We start from the raw sequence: 20,016 nt of genomic DNA, 5'->3' as shown, positions 1-20,016 counted from the left end.
AAGAGGTTAAACACATACATAAAATCAGAGTTGAATAATGGCCACTGAGCCAATCAGGGACAACCTATCTACATAGACACCAATCACTCCATGTTTAGTACCAAATCTGAAGTTTGTTGCCGACCTGGTACTATACTTTAGTGCAGTAATAAAACACCCTAATACATTAAAAGGGACAGTAAAGTCAAAAGTAAACGTTTATGATTCAGAGAAGGCATGCAATTTTACTTTCATTATCAAAGTAGCTTTGTTCTCTTGAAATTCTTTGTTGAAAGGTAGGCTCAAACTGATTTCTAAACCGTTGAAGGCCGTCTATCTCAGTGCACTTGACAGCTTTTCACAGCTAGACAGCGCTAGTTCGTGTGTGCCATATAGATAATTGTGCTCCCTCCCATGGGGTTATGCAAGATTCAGCACTGATTGGCTGAAATGCAAAATTGTAAAAAGCAGGGTGGGTTTGATTTAAAGTTTATAGATGATTTTTTCCGGTTATATCAGATCATTACTGACGTGGTTATATATCATTAGATACGCATAGATAGATCATTGAAATTAATGAAATTATTTGGAGGTAAAATCTCTCCAGTTTAATTGGTTAATCATTCAAATTTGATCAACTTTCCACCTGTACTTTACTGTTAGGAGAAAAATAAATTATTACATTAAAGGGACAGTATACTATAAAATTGTATTTCCCTTAATGTGTTTCCAATTACTTTTTATTACCAGCTGCAGAGTATAAAATGTATGAGATTTGCTTTTTAAGGTTTATTTGTGTATATGAAATAGATGATTTTGTGTTTTGAAGCCACAACCTAATAAAATGGGTTGAACTTGTAGGTATAATCAGATCTTATTACTTTATCACATATACCTGCTTCTTTATCTTATATCTGTCCGTAAATCAAAGACCAATACTTGGAGAGAGCAATGGAAAAACATAATTTATGTAAGAACTTACCTGATAAATTCATTTCTTTCATATTAGCAAGAGTCCATGAGCTAGTGACGTATAGGGATATACATTCCTACCAGTGATGTGCAGTCACTAGAGGCAGGTGAGGCAGTGCTTCACCTCTCATATGGGCAAAAATATATTTTTTTTTATTGGCTTTAAAAAAAAAATTGTATTTTTTTTCCCCAGCATTTTTTTTTCTCACAGCTATATGTTGTGCAATGAAGAGGCACAAGCAGGTCTGCCCACCATTACACAACATTCTGCGCCACCTACTGGATGCAAGTGGTTAAGATCATTGCATGGCCCATTAACTGCTTATTTGAGGCAGTCCTATTTGGGCTGAACCAATCCAGCGAGAGGCAATAGTAAGTGGAACATAGGGTTGGGGCTGGATGTTAAATCATATAAAACAAAACAAAAAACTGAAAAAAACAACTTTCATATATTTTGTTGCTGTCCTGTGAACCTGCTAGCTTTGCTAAAAGTGAAAAAGAGAGTTCTGTTCTTCCCCTCTAAGTGCAGTGGAATGTGCCACTGTCACTTCCTGAATCCTTACAGAGCAGGAAGAGAGAGGCACAGAGAACACTGTTTCAGCCACATCTTATTGAAGTAAGATTTTACTAAAAAGGGATTCTGTTAGTGAAAATGATAATTTAATGAATGTGGTTTAGTGTTTTTTTTACTCTTTTACAGCAGGGTCGTTTTTGTATTTTGTTTACTCAAACTTTACACCCACTAACTTAGCAGCTTGCCTCTGTACTAATGTATAGTCTTACTTTCTGAACTCTCTGTAGCTCTGCTGTTTTATTACTTTAAAATGCAGTGGTCCCTCTCCCCCCCCCCCCTTGTGTGTGTGTGTGTGTGTGTGTCTCTCTATCTATCCATCTCTCTCCTTATGTGTTGTTCTCCCCCATGGTCTCTTTCTCTCTCTGTCTCTCTTCCTCCCCCTCTGACTCTCTCATCCCTTATGTAATGAAAGAATCTATAAGCATAATTTACAGCATTAAAGGGCCACTAAACCCAAAATCTTTCTTTCATGATTCAGATAGAGAATAGAAATTTAACAACATTACAATTTACTTCCATTATTTATTTTGCTTCATTTTTTAAATATCCTTAGTTGAAGAAAAAGCAATGCACATGGTGAGCCAATCACACGAGGCTTCTATGTGCAGCAACCAATCAGCAGCTAGTGAGCATATCTAGATATGCTTTTCATCAAAGAATATCAAGAGAATACAACAAATTAGATAATATAAGTAAATTAGAAAGATGTTTAAAATTGCATTCTCTTTATAAATCATAAAAGAAAAAATGTGGGTGGCATGTCCCTTTAAAGTAAAAAGTATGTTTTAAACATATTTTAATGGGCATGGATTTCTAGATCTCATAATCAGAGCAAGCATTGTGTTATCTGGCAAGAGTTTCTGTTACAATCCTTTTAGACTAAAATCAGATGTTTACTAAGTTTACCAGTTTTCCAAGACACCATTTAAAGGGACATGAAACCCATATGAAACCCATATGCAAATTTAAATAACTTTCCAATTTACATCTAATATCTAATTTTCTTCATTCTTTTGATGTCCTTTGTTGAAAATCATATCTAAATATGCTCAGTAGCTGCTGATTGGTGGCTGCACATAGATACCTCATGTGATTGGCTCACCCATGTGCATTGCTATTTCTTCAACAAAGGATATCTAAAGAATGAAGGCGTATCCTAGCCACTGCCTCACCAGCCTCTGACGTCACTGCACGTCACTGATTCCTACCAGGAGGGGCAAAGTTTTCCAAACCTCAAAATGCCTACAAATACACCCCTCACCACACCCACAATTCAGTTTAACGAATAGCCAAGAAGTGGGGTGATAAGAAAGGAGCGAAAGCATTAAAAATAAGGAATTGGAATAATTGTGCTTTATACAAAAAAATCATAACCACCACAAAAAGGGTGGGTCTCATGGACTCTTGCTAATATGAAAGAAATGAATTTATCAGGTAAGTTCTTACATAAATTATGTTTTCTTTCATGTAATTAGCAAGAGTCCATGAGCTAGTGACGTATGGGATAGCAGATACCCAAAATGTGGAACTTCCACGCAAGAGTCACTAGAGAGGGAGGGATAAAATAAAGACAGCCAATTCCGCTGAAAAAATAATACACAACCCAAATCAAAAAAATGAAATAATAAGCAGCAGAATCAAACTGAAACAGCTGCCTTAAGTACTTTTCTACCAAAAACTGCTTCTGAAGAAGAGAAAACATCAAAATGGTAGAATTTAGTAAAAGTATGCAAAGAAGACCAAGTTGCTGCTTTGCAAATCTGATCAACAGAAGCTTCATTCCTAAAAGCCCAGGAAGTAAAAACTGACCTGGTAGAATGAGCCGTAATCCTTTGAGGCGGGGACTTACCCGACTCCACATAAGCATGATGAATCAAAGACTTTAACCAAGACGCCAAAGAAATGGCAGAAGCTTTCTGACCTTTCCTGGAACCAGAAAAGATAACAAATAGACTAGAAGTCTTTCTAAAATCTTTAGTAGCTTCAAAATAATATTTCAAAGCTCTTACTACATCCAAAGAATGTAAAGATCACTCCTTTGCATTCTTAGGATTAGGACACAATGAATGGACAACAATCTCTCTACTAATGTTGTTAGAATTCACAACCTTAGGTAAAAATTGAAATGAAGTCCGCAACACCGCCTTATCCTGATGAAAAATCAGAAAAGGAGATTCACAAGAAAGAGCAGATAACTCAGAAACTCTTCTAGCAGAAGAGATGGCCAAAAGGAACAAAACTTTCCAAGAAAGTAACTTAATATCCAGAGAATGCATAGGTTCAAATGGAGGAGCCTGTAAAGCCCTCAGAACCAAATTAAGACTCCAAGGAGGAGAGATTGACTTAATGACAGGCTTGATACGAACCAAAGCCTGTACGAAACAATGAATATCAGGAAGATTAGCAATTTTTCTGTGAAAAAGAACAGAAATTTGTCCTTTCAAGGAACTTGCAGATAAACCTTTATCCAAACCATCCTGGAGAAATTGTAAAATTCTAGGAATTCTAAAAGAATGCCAGGAAAACTTATGAGAAGAACACCAAGAAATGTAAGTCTTCCAGACTCGATAATAAATCTTTCTAGACACAGATTTACAAGCCTGTAACATAGTATTAATTACTGAGTCAGAGAAACCTCTATGACTAAGAATCAAGCGTTCAATTTCCATACCTTCAAATTTAATGATTTGAGATCCTGATGGAAAAACGGGCCTTGAGATAGAAGGTCTGGTCTTAACGGAAGTGTCCAAGGTTGTCAACTGGCCATCCGAATGAGATCCGCATACCAAAACCTGTGAGGCCATGCTGGAGCCACCAGCAGTACAAACGAACGTTCCATTAGAATTTTGGAAATCACTCTTGGAAGAAGAACTAGAGGCGGAAAGACATAGGCAGGATGATAATTCCAAGGAAGCGACAACGCGTCCACTGCCTCCGCCTGAGGATCCCTGGATCTGGACAGATACCTGGGAAGTTTCTTGTTTAGATGAGAGGCCATCAGATCTATTTCTGGAAGTCCCCAGATTTGAACAATCTGAAGAAATACCTCTGGGTGAAGAGACCATTCGCCCGGATGTAACGTCTGGCGACTGAGATAATCTGCTTCCCAATTGTCTACACCTGGGATGTGAACCGTAGAAATTAGACAGGAGCTGGATTCCGCCCATACAAGTATCCAAGATACTTCTTTCATAGCTTGAGGACTGTGAGTCCCACCTTGATGATTGACATACGCCACGGTTGTGACATTGTCCGTCTGAAAACAAATAAACGATTCTCTCTTCAGAAGAGGCCAGAACTGAAGAGCTCTGAAAATCGCACGGAGTTCCAAAATGTTGATTGGTAATCTCGCCTCCTGAGATTCCCAAACCCCCTGCGCTGTCAGAGATCCCCATACAGCTCCCCAACCTGAAAGACTCGCATCTGTTGAGATCACAGTCCAGGTTGGGCGAACAAAAGAGGCCCCTTGAATTAAACAATGGTGATCCAACCACCAAGTCAGAGAAGACCGAACATTGGGATTTAAGGATATTATTTGTGAAATCCTTGTATAATCCCTGCACCACTGGTTCAGCATACAAAGCTGAAGAGGTCTCATGTGAAAACGAGCAAAGGGGATCGCGTCCGATGCAGCAGTCACAAGACCTAGAATTTCCATGCAAAAAGCTACCGAAGGGAATGATTGAGACTGAAGGGTTCGACAAGCTGAAACCAACTTCAGGCGTTTTCTTTTCTGTTAGAGACAAAGTCATGGACACTGAATCTATTTGAAAGCCCAAAAAGGTTACCTTTGTCTGAGGAATCAAGGAACTCTTTGGTAAATTGATCCTCCAACCATGTTTTTGAAGAAACAACACAAGTTGATTCGTATGAGATTCTGCAGAATGTAAAGACTGAGCAAGTACCAAGATATCGTCCAAATAAGGAAATACCGCAATACCCTGTTCTCTGATTACAGAGAAGGGCACCGAGAACCTTTGAAAAGATCCTTGGAGCTGTTGCTAGGCCAAACGGAAGGGCAACAAACTGGTAATGCTTGTCTAGAAAAGAGAATCTCAGAAAATGATAGTGATCTGGATGAATTGGAATATGAAGATATGCATCCTGTAAATCTATTGTGGACATATAATGCCCTTGCTGAATAAAAGGCAGAATAGTCCTTATAGTCACCATTTTGAATGTTGGTATTCTTACATAACGATTCAATATTTTTAGATCCAGAACTGGTCTGAAGGAATTCTCCTTCTTTGGTACAATGAATAGATTTGAGTAAAACCCCAGACCCTGTTCCAGAACTGGAACTGGTACAATTACCCCAGACAACTCTAGATCTGAAACACATTTCAGAAATGCCTGAGCCTTCACTGGGTTTACTGGAATGTGAGAAAGAAAAAATCTTCTCACAGGGGGTCTTATCTTGAAACCTATTCTGTAACCTTGAGAAATAATGTTCTGAATCCAAAGACTGTGAATCGAATTTATCCAAACATCTTTGAAAAAGATGGAATGAGGGCCGCACCTTCATGCGGATTTAGGAGCTGGTTTTGACTTTCTAAAAGGCTTGGATTTATTCCAGACTGGAGAAGGTTTCCAAACAGAAACCGTTCCTTTAGGGGAAGGGTCAGGCTTCTGTTCTTTATTCTGACGAAAGGAACGAAAACGATTAGCAGCCCTGTATTTACCTTTAGATTTTTTGTCTTGAGGCAAAAAGGTTCCCTTCCCCCCAGTAACAGTTGAAATAATAGAATCCAACTGTGAACCAAACAATTTATTACCTTGGAAAGAAAGAGAAAGCAAAGTTGACTTAGAAGTCATATCTGCATTCCAATATTTAAGCCATAAAGCTCTTCTAGCTAAAATAGCTAAAGACATATATCTGACATCAATTCTAATGATATCAAAAATGGCATCACAAATAAAGTTATTAGCATGTTGAAGAAGCTTAACAATGCTATAAGCATTATGGTCTGACACTTGTTGCGCTAAAGCCTCCAACCAGAAAGTGGAAGCTGCAGCAACATCAGCCAAAGAAATAGCAGGTCTAAGAAGATTACCTGAACATAAATAAGCTCTCCTTAGAAAGGATTCAAGCTTCCTATCTAAAGGATCCTTAAAGGAAGTACTATCTGCCGTAGGAATAGTAGTACGTTTAGCAAGAGTAGAAATAGCCCCATCAACTTTAGGGATTTTGTCCCAAAATTCCAATCTATCAGATGGTACAGGGTACAATTTCTTAAACCTTGGAGAAGGAGTAAATAAAGTACCCAGACTATTCCATTCCCTAGAAATTACTTCTGAAATAGCATCAGGAACTGGAAAAACTTCAGGAATAATTACATGAGGTTTGAAAACCGAATTTAAACGCTTAGTAGATATAGTATCAAGAGGACTAGACTCCTCCATATCTAAAGCAACTAACACTTCTTTAAGTAAATAACGAATAAACTCCATCTTAAATAAATATGAAGATTTATCAGTGTCAATATCTGAGGCAGAATCTTCTGAGCCAGATAGATCCTCATCAGAAACAGATAAGTCAGAATGATGACGGTCACTTAAAAAATTCATCTGAAATATGAGAAGTTTTAAAAGACCTTTTACGCTTACTGGAAGGAGGAATAACAGACAGAGCCTTCCTAATAGATTTAGAAACAAATTCTTTTACATTAACAGGGACATCCTGAACATTAGATGTTGAAGGAACTACAACAGGTAATGAATTATTACTAATGGAAATACAATCTGCATTAGAAAGTTTATCATGACAGTTATCACAAACAACAGCTGGAGGAACAGTTACCAAAAGTTTACAACAGATGCAACTTTGGTAGAACCAGCATCAGGCAGCGTCTTTCCAGAAGTAGATTCTGATCCAGGGTCATGTTGAGACATCTTGCAATATGTAATAGAAAAAACAACATATAAAGCAAAATTATCAAATTCCTTAAATGACAGTTTCAGGAATGGGAAAAATGCCAAATGAACAAGCCTCTAGCAACCAGAAGCAATGAACAATGGGATTGAAATAATGTGGAAAAAAAGGTGGAGACAAAAATGACGCCCACATTTTTTGGCGCCAAAAATGACGCCCACATTATTGGCGCCAAGTACAATGCCCATATTTTTTGGCGCCAAGAATGACGCCACATCCTGTGACGTCGAAAAAACGACGCCCACAATTTTGGCCCAAAAAAACGTCTAAACGTAAAAAATGACGCAACCATACGCAAACTTCCGGCGTCAATCAGGGCGCCGGAAATGACAAAATTTTTGTGCCAAAAAAGTTTGCGCCAAAAATGACGCAATAAATTGAAGCATTTTCAGCCCCCGCGAGCCTAACAGCCCACAGGAAAAAAAGTCAATTGAAAAAAATTCTTAAGGTAAGAAAAAAATATTTCATATGCATTATCCCAAATAATGAAACTGACTGTCTGAAATAAGGAATACTGATTATCCTGAATCAAGGCAAATATAAGTTTAAACACATATATTTAGAACTTTACATATAAAGTGCCCAACCATAGCTTTGAGTGTCATAAATAGAAATAAGACTTACTTACCCTAAGACACTCATCTACATAAAGTAGATAGCCAAACCAGTACTGAAACGAGAATCAGTAGAGGTAATGGTATATAAGAGTATATCGTCGATCTGAAAAGGGAGGTAGGAGAAGAAATCTCTACGACCGATAACAGAGAACCTATGAAATAGATCCCGTAGAAGGAGACCATTGAATTCAAATAGGCAATACTCTCTTCACATCCCTCTGACATTCACTGCACTCTGAGAGGAAAACCGGGCTCCAGCCTGCTGCGGAGCGCATATCAACGAAGAATCTAGCACAAACTTACTTCACCACCTCCATGGGAGGCAAAGTTTGTAAAACTGAATTGTGGGTGTGGTGAGGGGTGCATTTGTAGGCATTTTGAGGTTTGGGAAACTTTGCCCCTCCTGGTAGGAATGTATATCCCATACGTCACTAGCTCATGGACTCTTGCTAATTACATGAAAGAAATTAACATTTTATTACCTTATTTCTTCTATACCCCACTGGGAGTGTAATTTCTTCTTCTAGCTGTGTTTACACAGCTTGGCCTTAAAGGGACACTGAACCCAATTTTTTTCTTTCAGGCAGAGCATGCAATTTTAAGCAACTTTCTAATTTACTCCTATTATCAATTTTTATTCTTTCTCTTGCTATCTTTATTTGAAAAAGAAGGCATCTAAGCTTTTTTTGGTTCAGTCTCTGGACAGCACTTTTTTATTGGTGGATGAATTTATCCACCAATCAGCAAGAACAACTCAGGTTATTCACCAAAAATGGGCCGGCATCAAACTTACATTCTTGCATTTCAAATAAAGATACCAAGAGAATGAAGAAAATGTGATAATATGAGTAAATTAGAAAGTTACTTAAAATGTTATGCTCTATCTGAATCACGAAAGAAAAAATTTGGGTTCAATGTCCCTTTAAGGCAAAAAACTTTCAGGATAGGTTGGGATACCACAGGCTAAATCAACTATTTAAAATGCCAATATAAGGGTAATGGAAATACTTGTAAACAATTTAAAACACCCCAGCAGGTAAAGTGGATCATTGAGAACAAATTAAAGGGGAGAAAAATTTTGAGTAAACTATCTCATTAATAATTAAGATAGTTTTATTTAACTAATGCCATAACATTATATTTCATGTTTAATGCTTGCCCCTCCATCCTCACACTTAGGTCCTTGTGCAGATCTATTTCACTCCAAACAATCTTCTATTCAGTGAGCTGCTTGAAACTTAGTATGAGTTGATTCTGTGTACATAGATTTGCAGGGAGCAATGGCATTAAAAGGACAGTAAAGTAAAAAATTAAATGTTCATGATTCAGAAAGAACATGCAATTTTTAACAATTTTCCAATTGACTTCTATTATCTAACTTGCTTTGTTCTCTTTGTATCCATTGTTGAAAAGCCTCCATAGGTAGGCTCAGAAGAGAAGCAATGCACTACTGCGAGCTAGCTGCTTTCTCACTGTCTCATCCAATGTATTCAGCTAGGCCCCAGGAGAGAATTGCTCTCCGTCAAAGGATTCCAAGAGAATGAAGTGAATCTGATAATTGTATACTCTATCTGAAACCCAAAAGTTATCCTTTCATGATTATGTCCCTTTAAAGTGACATTATACACCAAAAAATATGGGCTAATTAAAGTTTTTGATATAGACAACGTTTGCAATTAACATGCATTAGCTATTTTGCTTCTAAAGCTGCTATAAATGAGGAAGTAACTTGCAGTTTTTTTACTGCATGTGTATACGGACGTAATACAGACTTGTTATAGAACTAAGGTTTTTACCTCCCTCCCTAACAAGTGTGCTTACAGTCAGCCGTCATGCTGGAGCCCTTTGTGTAATGTGGATGGGCAGTGTTATATGTAAATGTAGGAAAACCTGCAGATTCTCTGTACAGACCAGATTATGTAATTATGATATACGTTTATGTAAACAATGAATGGAAGCTACTATACTTTGTGAGGTCAAATCAAATACACAGTGTCATCCTACAGTGATATATATCAGGGCGAGTGCAGACTACAAGTAGCAAGATGCCCTATAGGCACAGTCACGTCATCTCACCTGAATGAGTTTGGCGATGCACCACCAGGTCAGAGTTCTGGGTAAAGGTTTTAGAGCAGACAGTGCAGCTAAACAGCCCATCACTCATGTGTGTACTGCAGTGCTTAGCCAATGCTGAACCCTGATTAAAACTTCCGGGGCAGTCTGAGCGCTTAGCAAGAAGACTCTGGTAGCGGATTGGCTCAAAGCTTTCAGTGTTGCTACTAGATGCCCCTCCGGTGAGGAATTCTTTGTTCTTCAGATACACAGTCTCAGTGACGCTGTCTTCACATTGAGTACACAGATGTGGTTTCTGCTCCTTACACACAGTCTCAGGTCTTGATAAAGTAGTGTGGGGGCTTACGTTCTTTCCGCAGTGCGTACAGACATGATACTTCTCCTCTGAGATCTCAGTCTTTATATAGTCACTTCCATATACAGGAGAAACCTGCATCTGCTCTGAATCTTCTATCTTTACTATTATAAAACTAGCAAAATCCATACCTTCCTGCTGATCCTTTAGTGATGCAACACCTGACATAAAATATTCAACTTTTGCCATCTCCAAAGTTCCATCTATCAAGAGAAAAATAGAACAGAATTAGATGCTAAACAGAGTTACCCAAACCATGGCCACCAAGGAATTGTGTGTCCTGTATTATTACTTTATACAATGACAAAAAAACTATGTGTATATATATACATAATAAAAATACAGTTAAAGGGACACTCAAGTCAAAATTAAACTTTCATGATTCAGATAGAGCAGCAATTTTAAACATCTTTCCAATTTACTTCCATCAACAAAATGTGCAGTATTTTTACATTTACACTTTGAATCACCAGTTCCTACTGAGCATGTGCAAGAATTAATAGACTATAAGTATATCTGTGATTGGCTGATGGCTGTCACATGATACAGGAGGAGTGGAAATAAACATAACTGAAATTTGTCAGAAAGAAAAAAAAAAATCTACTACTCATTTGAAGTTCAGACTAACTGCTATTGTATTGTCTTTTTATCATGCAATTCTACTGTATTTACTCTTCCTTTAAAATGAAATCCATTAATAGGAATACAATTCCTCTAATTTCCCAAAGAATTTGAAACTCCGTTGTACATCATTCTTTTCTTATCTTTTGTTGAAGCGCATACCTGGATAGGTTCCGGAGCACTACATGGCAGAAGATTTGAAACAATGTTTTTATCAATGTCATACATTGTGAAAACACTACTGCCATCTAGTGCTGAAACATATATTAGCTCATTAAAAGCATTGGTGCCATACTAATACTAGACATGTGACTGTTCCTGAGCCTACCTAGATATGTCCAGCTAAGGATATTGAGAGAAATAATTAATTTGATAACATAAGCAATTTAGAAAGGTTTTTGTTTTTTATTGTACACTCAATCATCGAAAGAAAAGTTTCATTTCACTTTTTAACTACAAAGTTATTATAAACCAAATAGTGCCAGATGTCGGAGCATCCTAGGTTTTAACAAGACTATGGTTAGGGAGGTTAAAATTGTGCTGAAAAAGTAGGAAGAGATCTTATGGTTTTCTCATTGAAGAGGCATTGATGCAGGTGTTACTTTTACTATTATGCTTTGTATGTAACTGATTGTTATTATAAGTTAATTTGAATTTGAGACACTGCCTTTAGCACAAGTATAAACTAATTTGCAATCCCAACATTAGTGACTGTCTCTACATATTTAAAATAAAAAAAAGACCCTTTGCTAAAAGTTTTTTTATTTGACAAGTTTCCATTAGGAATAAGCAAATGAAAAAGTGAACTTAAGTGTAATAGTTGCACTTTAAAGGGACACTGGTCCCAAATTTTTTCTTTCATGATTCAGATAGAGCATGCAATTTTAAGCAACTTTCTAATTTACTCCCATTATCAATTTTTCATCGTTCTCTTGCTATCTTTATTTTAAAGGCAGGAATGTAGATCTTCGCAGCCAGCCCATTTTAGGTTCAGCACCATGGATAGCGCTTGCTTATTGGAGGATTACATTTACCCACCAATGAGCAAGCATAACCCAGGTTCTCAAGCAAAAATGGGCCGGCTGCTATGCATCACATTCCTGCTTTTTAAATAAAGATAGCAAGAGAATGAAGAAAAATTGATAATAGGAGTAAATTAGAAAATTGCTTAAAATTGCATTCTTTATCTGAATCATGAAAGAAAAAAAATGGATTTAGTGTCCCTTTAATGTTTGAAAAGGCGAGATGCAGGAAAACTGTTAGGGAAGGGCAGAGGAAACATCTCCCATGAACACGCCCCTACCAATCATTTTTTACATGCAAATTAACCCCTGATGCTCAAGTCATAGACTTGGTTAGATTAAAGGGGTTCAGACAAACATAAAATTGAGTAAAAAACATAATTTATGCTTTCCTGATAAATGTATTTCTTTCTTGGTTGTGAGAGTCCACAACCTTCCTCTTGAGAAAAACTTCTCCTTGCCAACAGGAAGAGGCAAAGACACCCACACCAGAGCTTTAAGTATCCGATCTACTTCCCCCTATCTTCCAGTAGTAAGAAGAGCCCAGTCAAGATAGAATGAAGATCGATCAATGGGGTAAAGAATTGCAACTAGAACTGCCGCCACTGAAAAAAAAACAGGTTATTTTTGTAGACTCTCACAACCCAAACATAAAATTAAGTTTTTTATTTCTAATGGTTGAGAGAGTCCATGAACTTACTCTTGGAAACTAATACTCAAGCTGAGAAGTCCACAACTGTAGGACAGGAAAAAGGAAGGCAGGCACCTATTTATCAGGTGGGCAGAGGCAAAACATCAAAATGATAAAACTTGGTTAAAGTATGTAACGAGGACCAGGTAGCAAGCTTGTAAATCTGTTCTACAGAGCACAAAGAAAAAGAAAAGAACAGGCGCAACACCTCTAAGTGCAATATGTCAGTATAATACACAATTTGTTCTACAGAGGCCTCATTCCTGAACGCCTAAGAGGTATATACAGAGTGTATAAATAAAAATACAGATAATATTAAATATCTGGGCATCGTATTACACAGAAATCCTAAAATGTGGTATAATTTAAATTTTAAACCGGTTTTTGAGAAAGCCATGTTAGATCTTAAGAACTGGTCCTCATTTCCTCTCTCTCTTTCGGCCCGTGTTAACCTAGTTAAAACAATCATCTTCCCAAGGATATTATATCTTCTGCAAAATCTTCCACTATTCATCCCTAATCAGGAAATTCGAAAGTTTTATGCAGCATGTTCACATTTTTTATGGAAAGGATATAAGGCACGCATCGCTATAGCGAAACTCTGCCAAAAAAAGAGGAACGGTGGATTGGCTCTGCCGGATATTAAACTTTATAATTTCACTATAACTAAAATAGCTATTGGATGGTTGATTAGCTCCAATAAAGTCTCTTCTGTGGAGATAGTTTGTTTATAGCTCCCTTTTCTCTAAAAGCAATTTTACATTGCCCAATAAAAAATCTCCCATCAAATATTAGCAATCTTATATCTTTCAAAAATATAATTACAGCTTGGCAAAAGATATGTGGTATATTTGATATAGATTACAGATTTTCTGCTTTCTTACCAATACAGGGCAATTCAGAGTTTATTCCAGGCATTCATGAGCTAATATATCGTACCTGGGCCCAAATTGGCCTGAAGTATATGAACCAACTTATTTCTACTTCGGGACAGATGCTCCCATTCTGTGATCCAATGCATATATTTGATCTCCCAAGACATAGTCTATTTGCATATTTCCAATCACAGCACTATATTAATTTGCGAGATCGGAGCAATTCCATGGAGCCTCGCTGGTCCGAGATTAATGAATGCATTAAAAAAGCCACAGCAGGCAAATTTACAATCTCTTTGTTATATAGCATTATGCTCGCAAAACAGGGTCACATTTTTTCTCAAAATTTGGCTACTTTTTGGCGCCTATATTTCCCGCGATTTGAAGTAGCTAATATCTCAGAGTTTTTCTGTACTAGAGAAACTGAACGTGTCAATTGCGTGGAAAGAATCACATACCAAATTAATACATAATTCTTATTTAACTGCTCTTAAAATGTCTAAATTTTCTTCTTCAATCCAACAATGGTGTCCAAAATGTCATCTATTAAATGCAGACATTTTACATCTATGGGGCAAAGTAAATTATTGGTATAATCGGCAGTTCCTTGATACCTTTAAAATACAAGCTTACCACATAATTTTTCTGATAAATCCGAACTTAGTGATGGTTAAACCGAAAAATATTAAGATATTAAATACGCTAATCTTAGTAACCAGAACCTTAATTTTGAAAAAATGGAAAGATACATTGCCACTTAGATTCTCTCACTTCCGTAATTTGTTGCTCCAACAACTTGTGTTTGAATCACATAATACAATTTTTCAGTTTGGAGACAGGGCCGAGCTATTTGTAGGAAATTGGAGACCTATAATTAATTTGTATCCACTTTCTACACAGAAGCTAATTCTGGCTCCCTTGGCTTTTACTGAAACTTACAGGAACTTTTTTGGATATCAACTTTAATAGGTGGTTATTAGAACTTAGTCTGGGCCCACTGATCGGGTGTGATGACGTTTAAAATTACCACATCAAAAACAGAATAAAGAGATTGGATCTCAACTGGTGAATAATTTTCCTCAAATAGGTTATATGTGTCACAGCCTTAGTTTTTATGAATACTATAGGGAAGTATCGTTTTACTGAGGTTGTGGTAGCTTTATATGATAAATCTTGGAAACTCCTCTGGATAATGTTTTTGAGGAGTTCTAGGAAAACAGTGAGGTAAGGTATGCCAGCCTTAAATGAGGTATTCAGATTAGCCAGTAGTCACATATTTCCTGTAATATACGAGACAGTAAGTTATGCAACAAGATAGTATAATGCTGACTTAAGGTAAGCTTCCTTTTCCTAGTAATTCAATTGCAGCGTCTGACTACTTATAATAAAGTCTTAAATAAGTAGCAGGTAAACTTGTTATTACCTTGATCCTCCGAGTTGCTGCAGCGGAGAGAGTCTGTTTGCTTCTGAGCCGTACGGCACTGGAGAAGGCGTCACCACTGAGTTGTTTGAGTGACAGCGGAGTTGCGTGCCCAATGGAGAAGGAGCTTCCTCGTGGAGGAGTTTGATTGACAGTGCAGCACCGTGACGTCAGATCAAGCTGTGCGGCACTGTTATTAGAACTAAGAAATAAATGGTGAGTTTGTAAACAACAGGTTGGCTAATAAATCAAAGCTTCAATACCTCGATAACATATTCTTATATCGCTGCTGTAGAAGCAGTAAGTTTGCGCTGCTGTTAGTCCGTGCAGGGAAGTTCCGATTCTGATGGAGGTTAGCTTGTAACAATAAATGAGGACAGCAGAAACAAAGTAGCGAATTACTATAATCCAAATAGTAACAGTAGACCATCAGTGAAGCTGGAATCACACTGAGGATAGTTTGTATAGATAATTCAAAGTAGAGTCGAATGTAGCTCAGGTAGACAGCTTGCTGCTTGCGAGCAGTAAACAAAATACTAAGCACTGATTTTAGGTGGCGGGAAGAATTTAAAGGGGAAGCTGAATAGTGGTTGGTAGAGATTTAAAGGAGCAGATACTTCCAGGATCTGATCCTGACAGGACCCCCTCCTCAAGCAAGCTGATCCTCAGCTTGAGGGCGCGGACGATCTGGATTCTGACGGTGGAATCGAGAAACAAGCCGAGGAGCATTAAGATTCGAAGCGGGTTCCCAGCTATCATCATCAATGGAGAAGTTCTTCCAACGAACCAGATATTGCAATTCTTTTTTGTAATATCTGGAATCCAAAATTGAGTGTACCTCGTAGGTATCGGCCTCTAGATCCATGACAGCAGGTGGTAAGACAGAAACACCAGATCTAGTCGGAAAGTAGGGTTTAAGGAGCGATACATGGAAGGTTGGATGTACCTTTATGGTGGATGGTAAAGACAGAGTAACTGCGTTTTTGGCTTCCGGTGGGAGGAGCGTGAGGAGGACGTGCACGCTCGAGCTCTGTGAGAGGGAGACAACTTACTACCATACCCCGCCAAACTTACTCCTATTGCTGGGGGTGAGAGCCCTGCCTGGGGAGACAAATATACACCAGGAGCGGAAGCCTAACTACACCCGAGTTTATGCCGGTTGGTCCCGGCCGGAGATACGCATCGCAGCGCCCTGAAGACGGACCCAGACGCCCGACTCTGACCAAGCCGCACGCCACGGCGTGCGGGACTTTTTGCCCTGCCTGGGTAAAGCTTGCGGCTATCTCTAAAAACCAGCCGGAATCGTCAGCTGTTTCAAGCACCGGGTGCAGATGGGAGGTGTCCTGACTGCAGCCGGACAGACGGAGAAGCAGCAAAGGAGCTGTGGAGCTGCGGCCTGGAACGCAGCATAAAGAGTGTCACAGGAGCGCAAGTATTAATTCTACCTTTCTTTTTTGCTGGTCAGAGTTCGGAGGGTTTGTGCAAAAGGGGTCATTGAGGTGTCTGTGTTGTCAACCTAGTAAAAAAGCCAGAGTGAGAGTCTGGAGAAGCATACAGATCCCAACCTAAGGTACAGACTTTAAAGGGGGCGCTGTGATAGCGGGAGAGTGTGTGGTGTTTCAGAATTAAAAAAAGAAAGAAAACCTCCTCACTCAAAGCTAAGCCGGTCACGGAGGGCAGGGGAGGGTATCATAACAGTAAAGCCTTTTGAGATATGTTGGACTATGAGAATCTATCTAATATACGAGCCATAAGACAACAGTCCCCCTAAAAATGGAAAGGTTACGTATATTAATCATATGATTTCTGAAAGAGAGCCCTATGTTGTGGGAGAAGAGGCTGTAAAGTTGGAAACTTTATGCTGTGTCTGGTTCCTGCCGTATTCTGTCTTTTCATGCTTATACGTGTTTGCAAGAAAACGCTAAGGCTAGAACAGATCAGTGGAACTGTTCGGGTAGAAATCTGCAGTTGGACTGATATATAGTCAAAAAGGGAAGGAAAGGAGAAAAGAAAAAGGGGAAAAAAAAAGTAAAGATACAGAAAGCCCAAGATCTGGAGATAAAAGGAGGACTAAGAATAAAATCTCCCAATCATATATATGGACTAAGAGAGCAGAAATTAGTCAAAGCTAACATTGTGGCAATTGTCTACGGTCACAGCTATTGCACCGCTTACTGTCATTAACCTTTATGTATCCTGGCAAGGAAAGTTTCTAATTACAGTATCTTGTGACATTTTCTAGGTGGTGATAAAACTCATCAGGGGTGATAGAACCCTTTAGTTATTGTTTTGATGGCTATTAATGGAATGTTATTGTTGCACTGTATAAGCTAAAGTAAACTCAGTGTTAAAGGAAAAAGATACCGAGATTTCAGGGATTTGGTTAACACAGTTAGGGAACAGGGCACCAAGACCTATAATAATTACTCTCTAGGCCGAAACCACCACTCATACAGCGAAAGAAAGATAGAGAGTGCTGTTCTATTGGGACAAAGTATTGATCTTACTATTTTTGTTATAAACTGCAGGGGAATGTCTGTGTTGATGGCTATCAATAGAATTAAATTGTTGTACTGTATAAACTAAAGTAAATCCAGTGTTAAAAGGAAAAGATACTGAGGGTTCAGGGATCTGGTCAGCATAGCTAGGGTACAGGGCACCAAGGTACACAATAAACAATCTTAAAGCTGAAATTATTACTCACACAGAGAAAGAAAGATAGAGAGCGCCGAGAGGACTGGGGCAGAGTACTGTCCTTATCATTTTGGCTACAAGTTGCGGGGGAGCGTGAACAGTTTTCACAGTCACAGGGTGGGAGGAGACATAGCGAGACAGCTTGAACGGTCAGCTTATTTAGGTAATTTTTTTTTTTTTTTTTTTTTTCTTTGTCACTCAATAAACTACACAGGCATTTGAAGCCTCACTTAGATTCCACAGTGGGAGTTCTGTAGGGCGAGAAGGGAGAAGGAGGAATAAGGGGATAACACACATCAGTAAAGCAGATTACACTGGCAACCAATGTTGCAATAACACTTTAGGCACCAATAGGTAAGATTAGTATAAAGTAGACCCCCCCCGTCAGTCACCGGTCAGTAGTAGCCCCGGCACCCAGCAGGCTGAATTAGTGGAAACTGTGTCCAAATAAAAATCTAAATTTTCAGGGTTTAGGTTCTGCAGAACATTGGCTTAAAAACTATATTGTTAAACAGAACGACTGTAAGGCATTGTAGCTTGGCCTGTTGGCATGAAAGTATGTAATAACCCCTGTTCTCCGATATAATTTATTTCTCTGTTAACTAGTGGAGTGGTAGCTAGCAAGTTGATGGTGAAGGGTCTTGAGTTCCTGAAACTGAGTGTAAATGAATTAAAATAGACCACACAAAATTACATCAGAAGGGAGGGCAGAGAAGGGGAGAATACATAAAAAAGTCAGAATATCTTTTCCCCACTCAGCAGTGAACATATTACAGCCATTTCCAGAGAGAGGTGCTATTAGTCTCGATGGATAAATACATGGCAAGCACTAAAAATAAGTCCCCGGCCATGCCCCCAAAGAAGGACAGGAAGCAGAGATTAGGACCAGAAGTAAGTAGCGAGGTTAACCCGGAAAGTCCTCTGGTAAATCAGGACACACAAATGACTATAAATCAATTAGCGGATCTTTTACTTCCACAGTTTGAACTGGTGAAAAAAGATATTGCAGGCTTATCGCAGGAGATCAGGCAGTTTTCAGTCAGAATGGCAGAAATAGAGTCCAGGGTTTCAGAAGCAGAAGATAAGCTTAACATTCAAGACATAAATATGAAGGAAAATACGGATAAAATTAAGGCACTTTTGTTAAAGGTGGAAGATCTGGAGGATAGATCCCGCCGAAACAATGTTAGGGTAGTCGGTCTTCCAGAAAGTAGGGAGTTTCAGGACCTTTTAAAATTTGCGGCAGATACACTCCCCAGGTTATTAGGGATTCAGTCAGATAGAGACACATTCCAGGTAGAACGTGCACATAGGGTAGGAAGTATTAGGACCAATATAGATGGAAATACACGTCCCAGGATGGTTTTAATTAGATACCTGAACTTTCAGGATAAGATCAGCATAATGCAACATTTTAGGAAACTACAGACACTAACAATCGAAGGAAAGAATGTTCTGTTATTTCAGGATTTTTCGTTCGAGACTGCCTCCAGAAGGAAAGCCATGGCTCCATTCTGTTCAGGGTTGATCAGAGCTGGGCTCAAAGCAGCTCTGATCTACCCTGCCAAAATAACAGTTTTAACCATGGAAGGGAGAGTAGTGTTAAACTCAGTAAAAGAAGCACAGGATTTTTGCCAGGAGAATAACATAGAAGTCCAAACACGCATTAGTAGGCCATTAGGACATTAAAGGCAATGAGAATGTTCATAATTTTTTAATAAAGGCAATGAGAATGCTCATAAATTTTAAAATCTCAAGAGGGGATCCACATATTGTGAGGGCATTGAAGACTAGAAGACTTCCTCAAAAGGGAAAGACAGTTATCATAATGGTGGGTTATAGGAAGGGGGGGGAATGGGCGGTTTCTTGTGGGAGTCTTATTTTGCTCTTTTCTTCTTTCTCTTTTTCCTTCCCTCTTTTTTTTTTTTTTTTTTTTTTTTTTGTTATTTTTTTTTTTTTTTCTTTCTCTTCTCTCTCTCCTTTCCCGCTCTCCACTTCCTTATTTTTTTCCTATTTTTCTTTTCTTTTTTTTCTCCTTTCTTTCTTTCTATTCTTTTCTTATTTTATTTTTTTTCTCTTTTCTCCTTAGATTAAAATGTCAGACCCTTTAAAATTAGTGTCCTGGAATGTGGGGGGCATAACCTCCCCCATTAAGAGGAAAAATGTCTTGAGGTTATTAAAAAGTGAGAAG

General features: G+C 38.3%; 1 protein-coding gene across 1 annotated transcript in view; it reads right to left on the bottom strand.

The window, feature by feature from the left end:
- The window catches only part of LOC128660081 (zinc finger protein Xfin-like), a 50,504-nt gene that overhangs the window by 5,249 nt on the left and 25,239 nt on the right, over positions 1 to 20,016 (bottom strand). Inside the window, exon 2 of the mRNA XM_053713695.1 lies at positions 10,151 to 10,705. Within this exon, the coding sequence (XP_053569670.1) occupies positions 10,151 to 10,691 (541 nt within the window). The 5' untranslated portion in view covers positions 10,692 to 10,705. The remainder of the gene's footprint in view (positions 1 to 10,150; positions 10,706 to 20,016) is intronic.

Source organism: Bombina bombina, chromosome 5 (assembly GCF_027579735.1).
Source record: "Bombina bombina isolate aBomBom1 chromosome 5, aBomBom1.pri, whole genome shotgun sequence".
Lineage (NCBI taxonomy): Eukaryota > Metazoa > Chordata > Amphibia > Anura > Bombinatoridae > Bombina > Bombina bombina.
The sequence above is the reverse complement of the archived record's forward strand: the minus strand, read 5'-3'. Positions and strand labels throughout refer to the sequence as shown.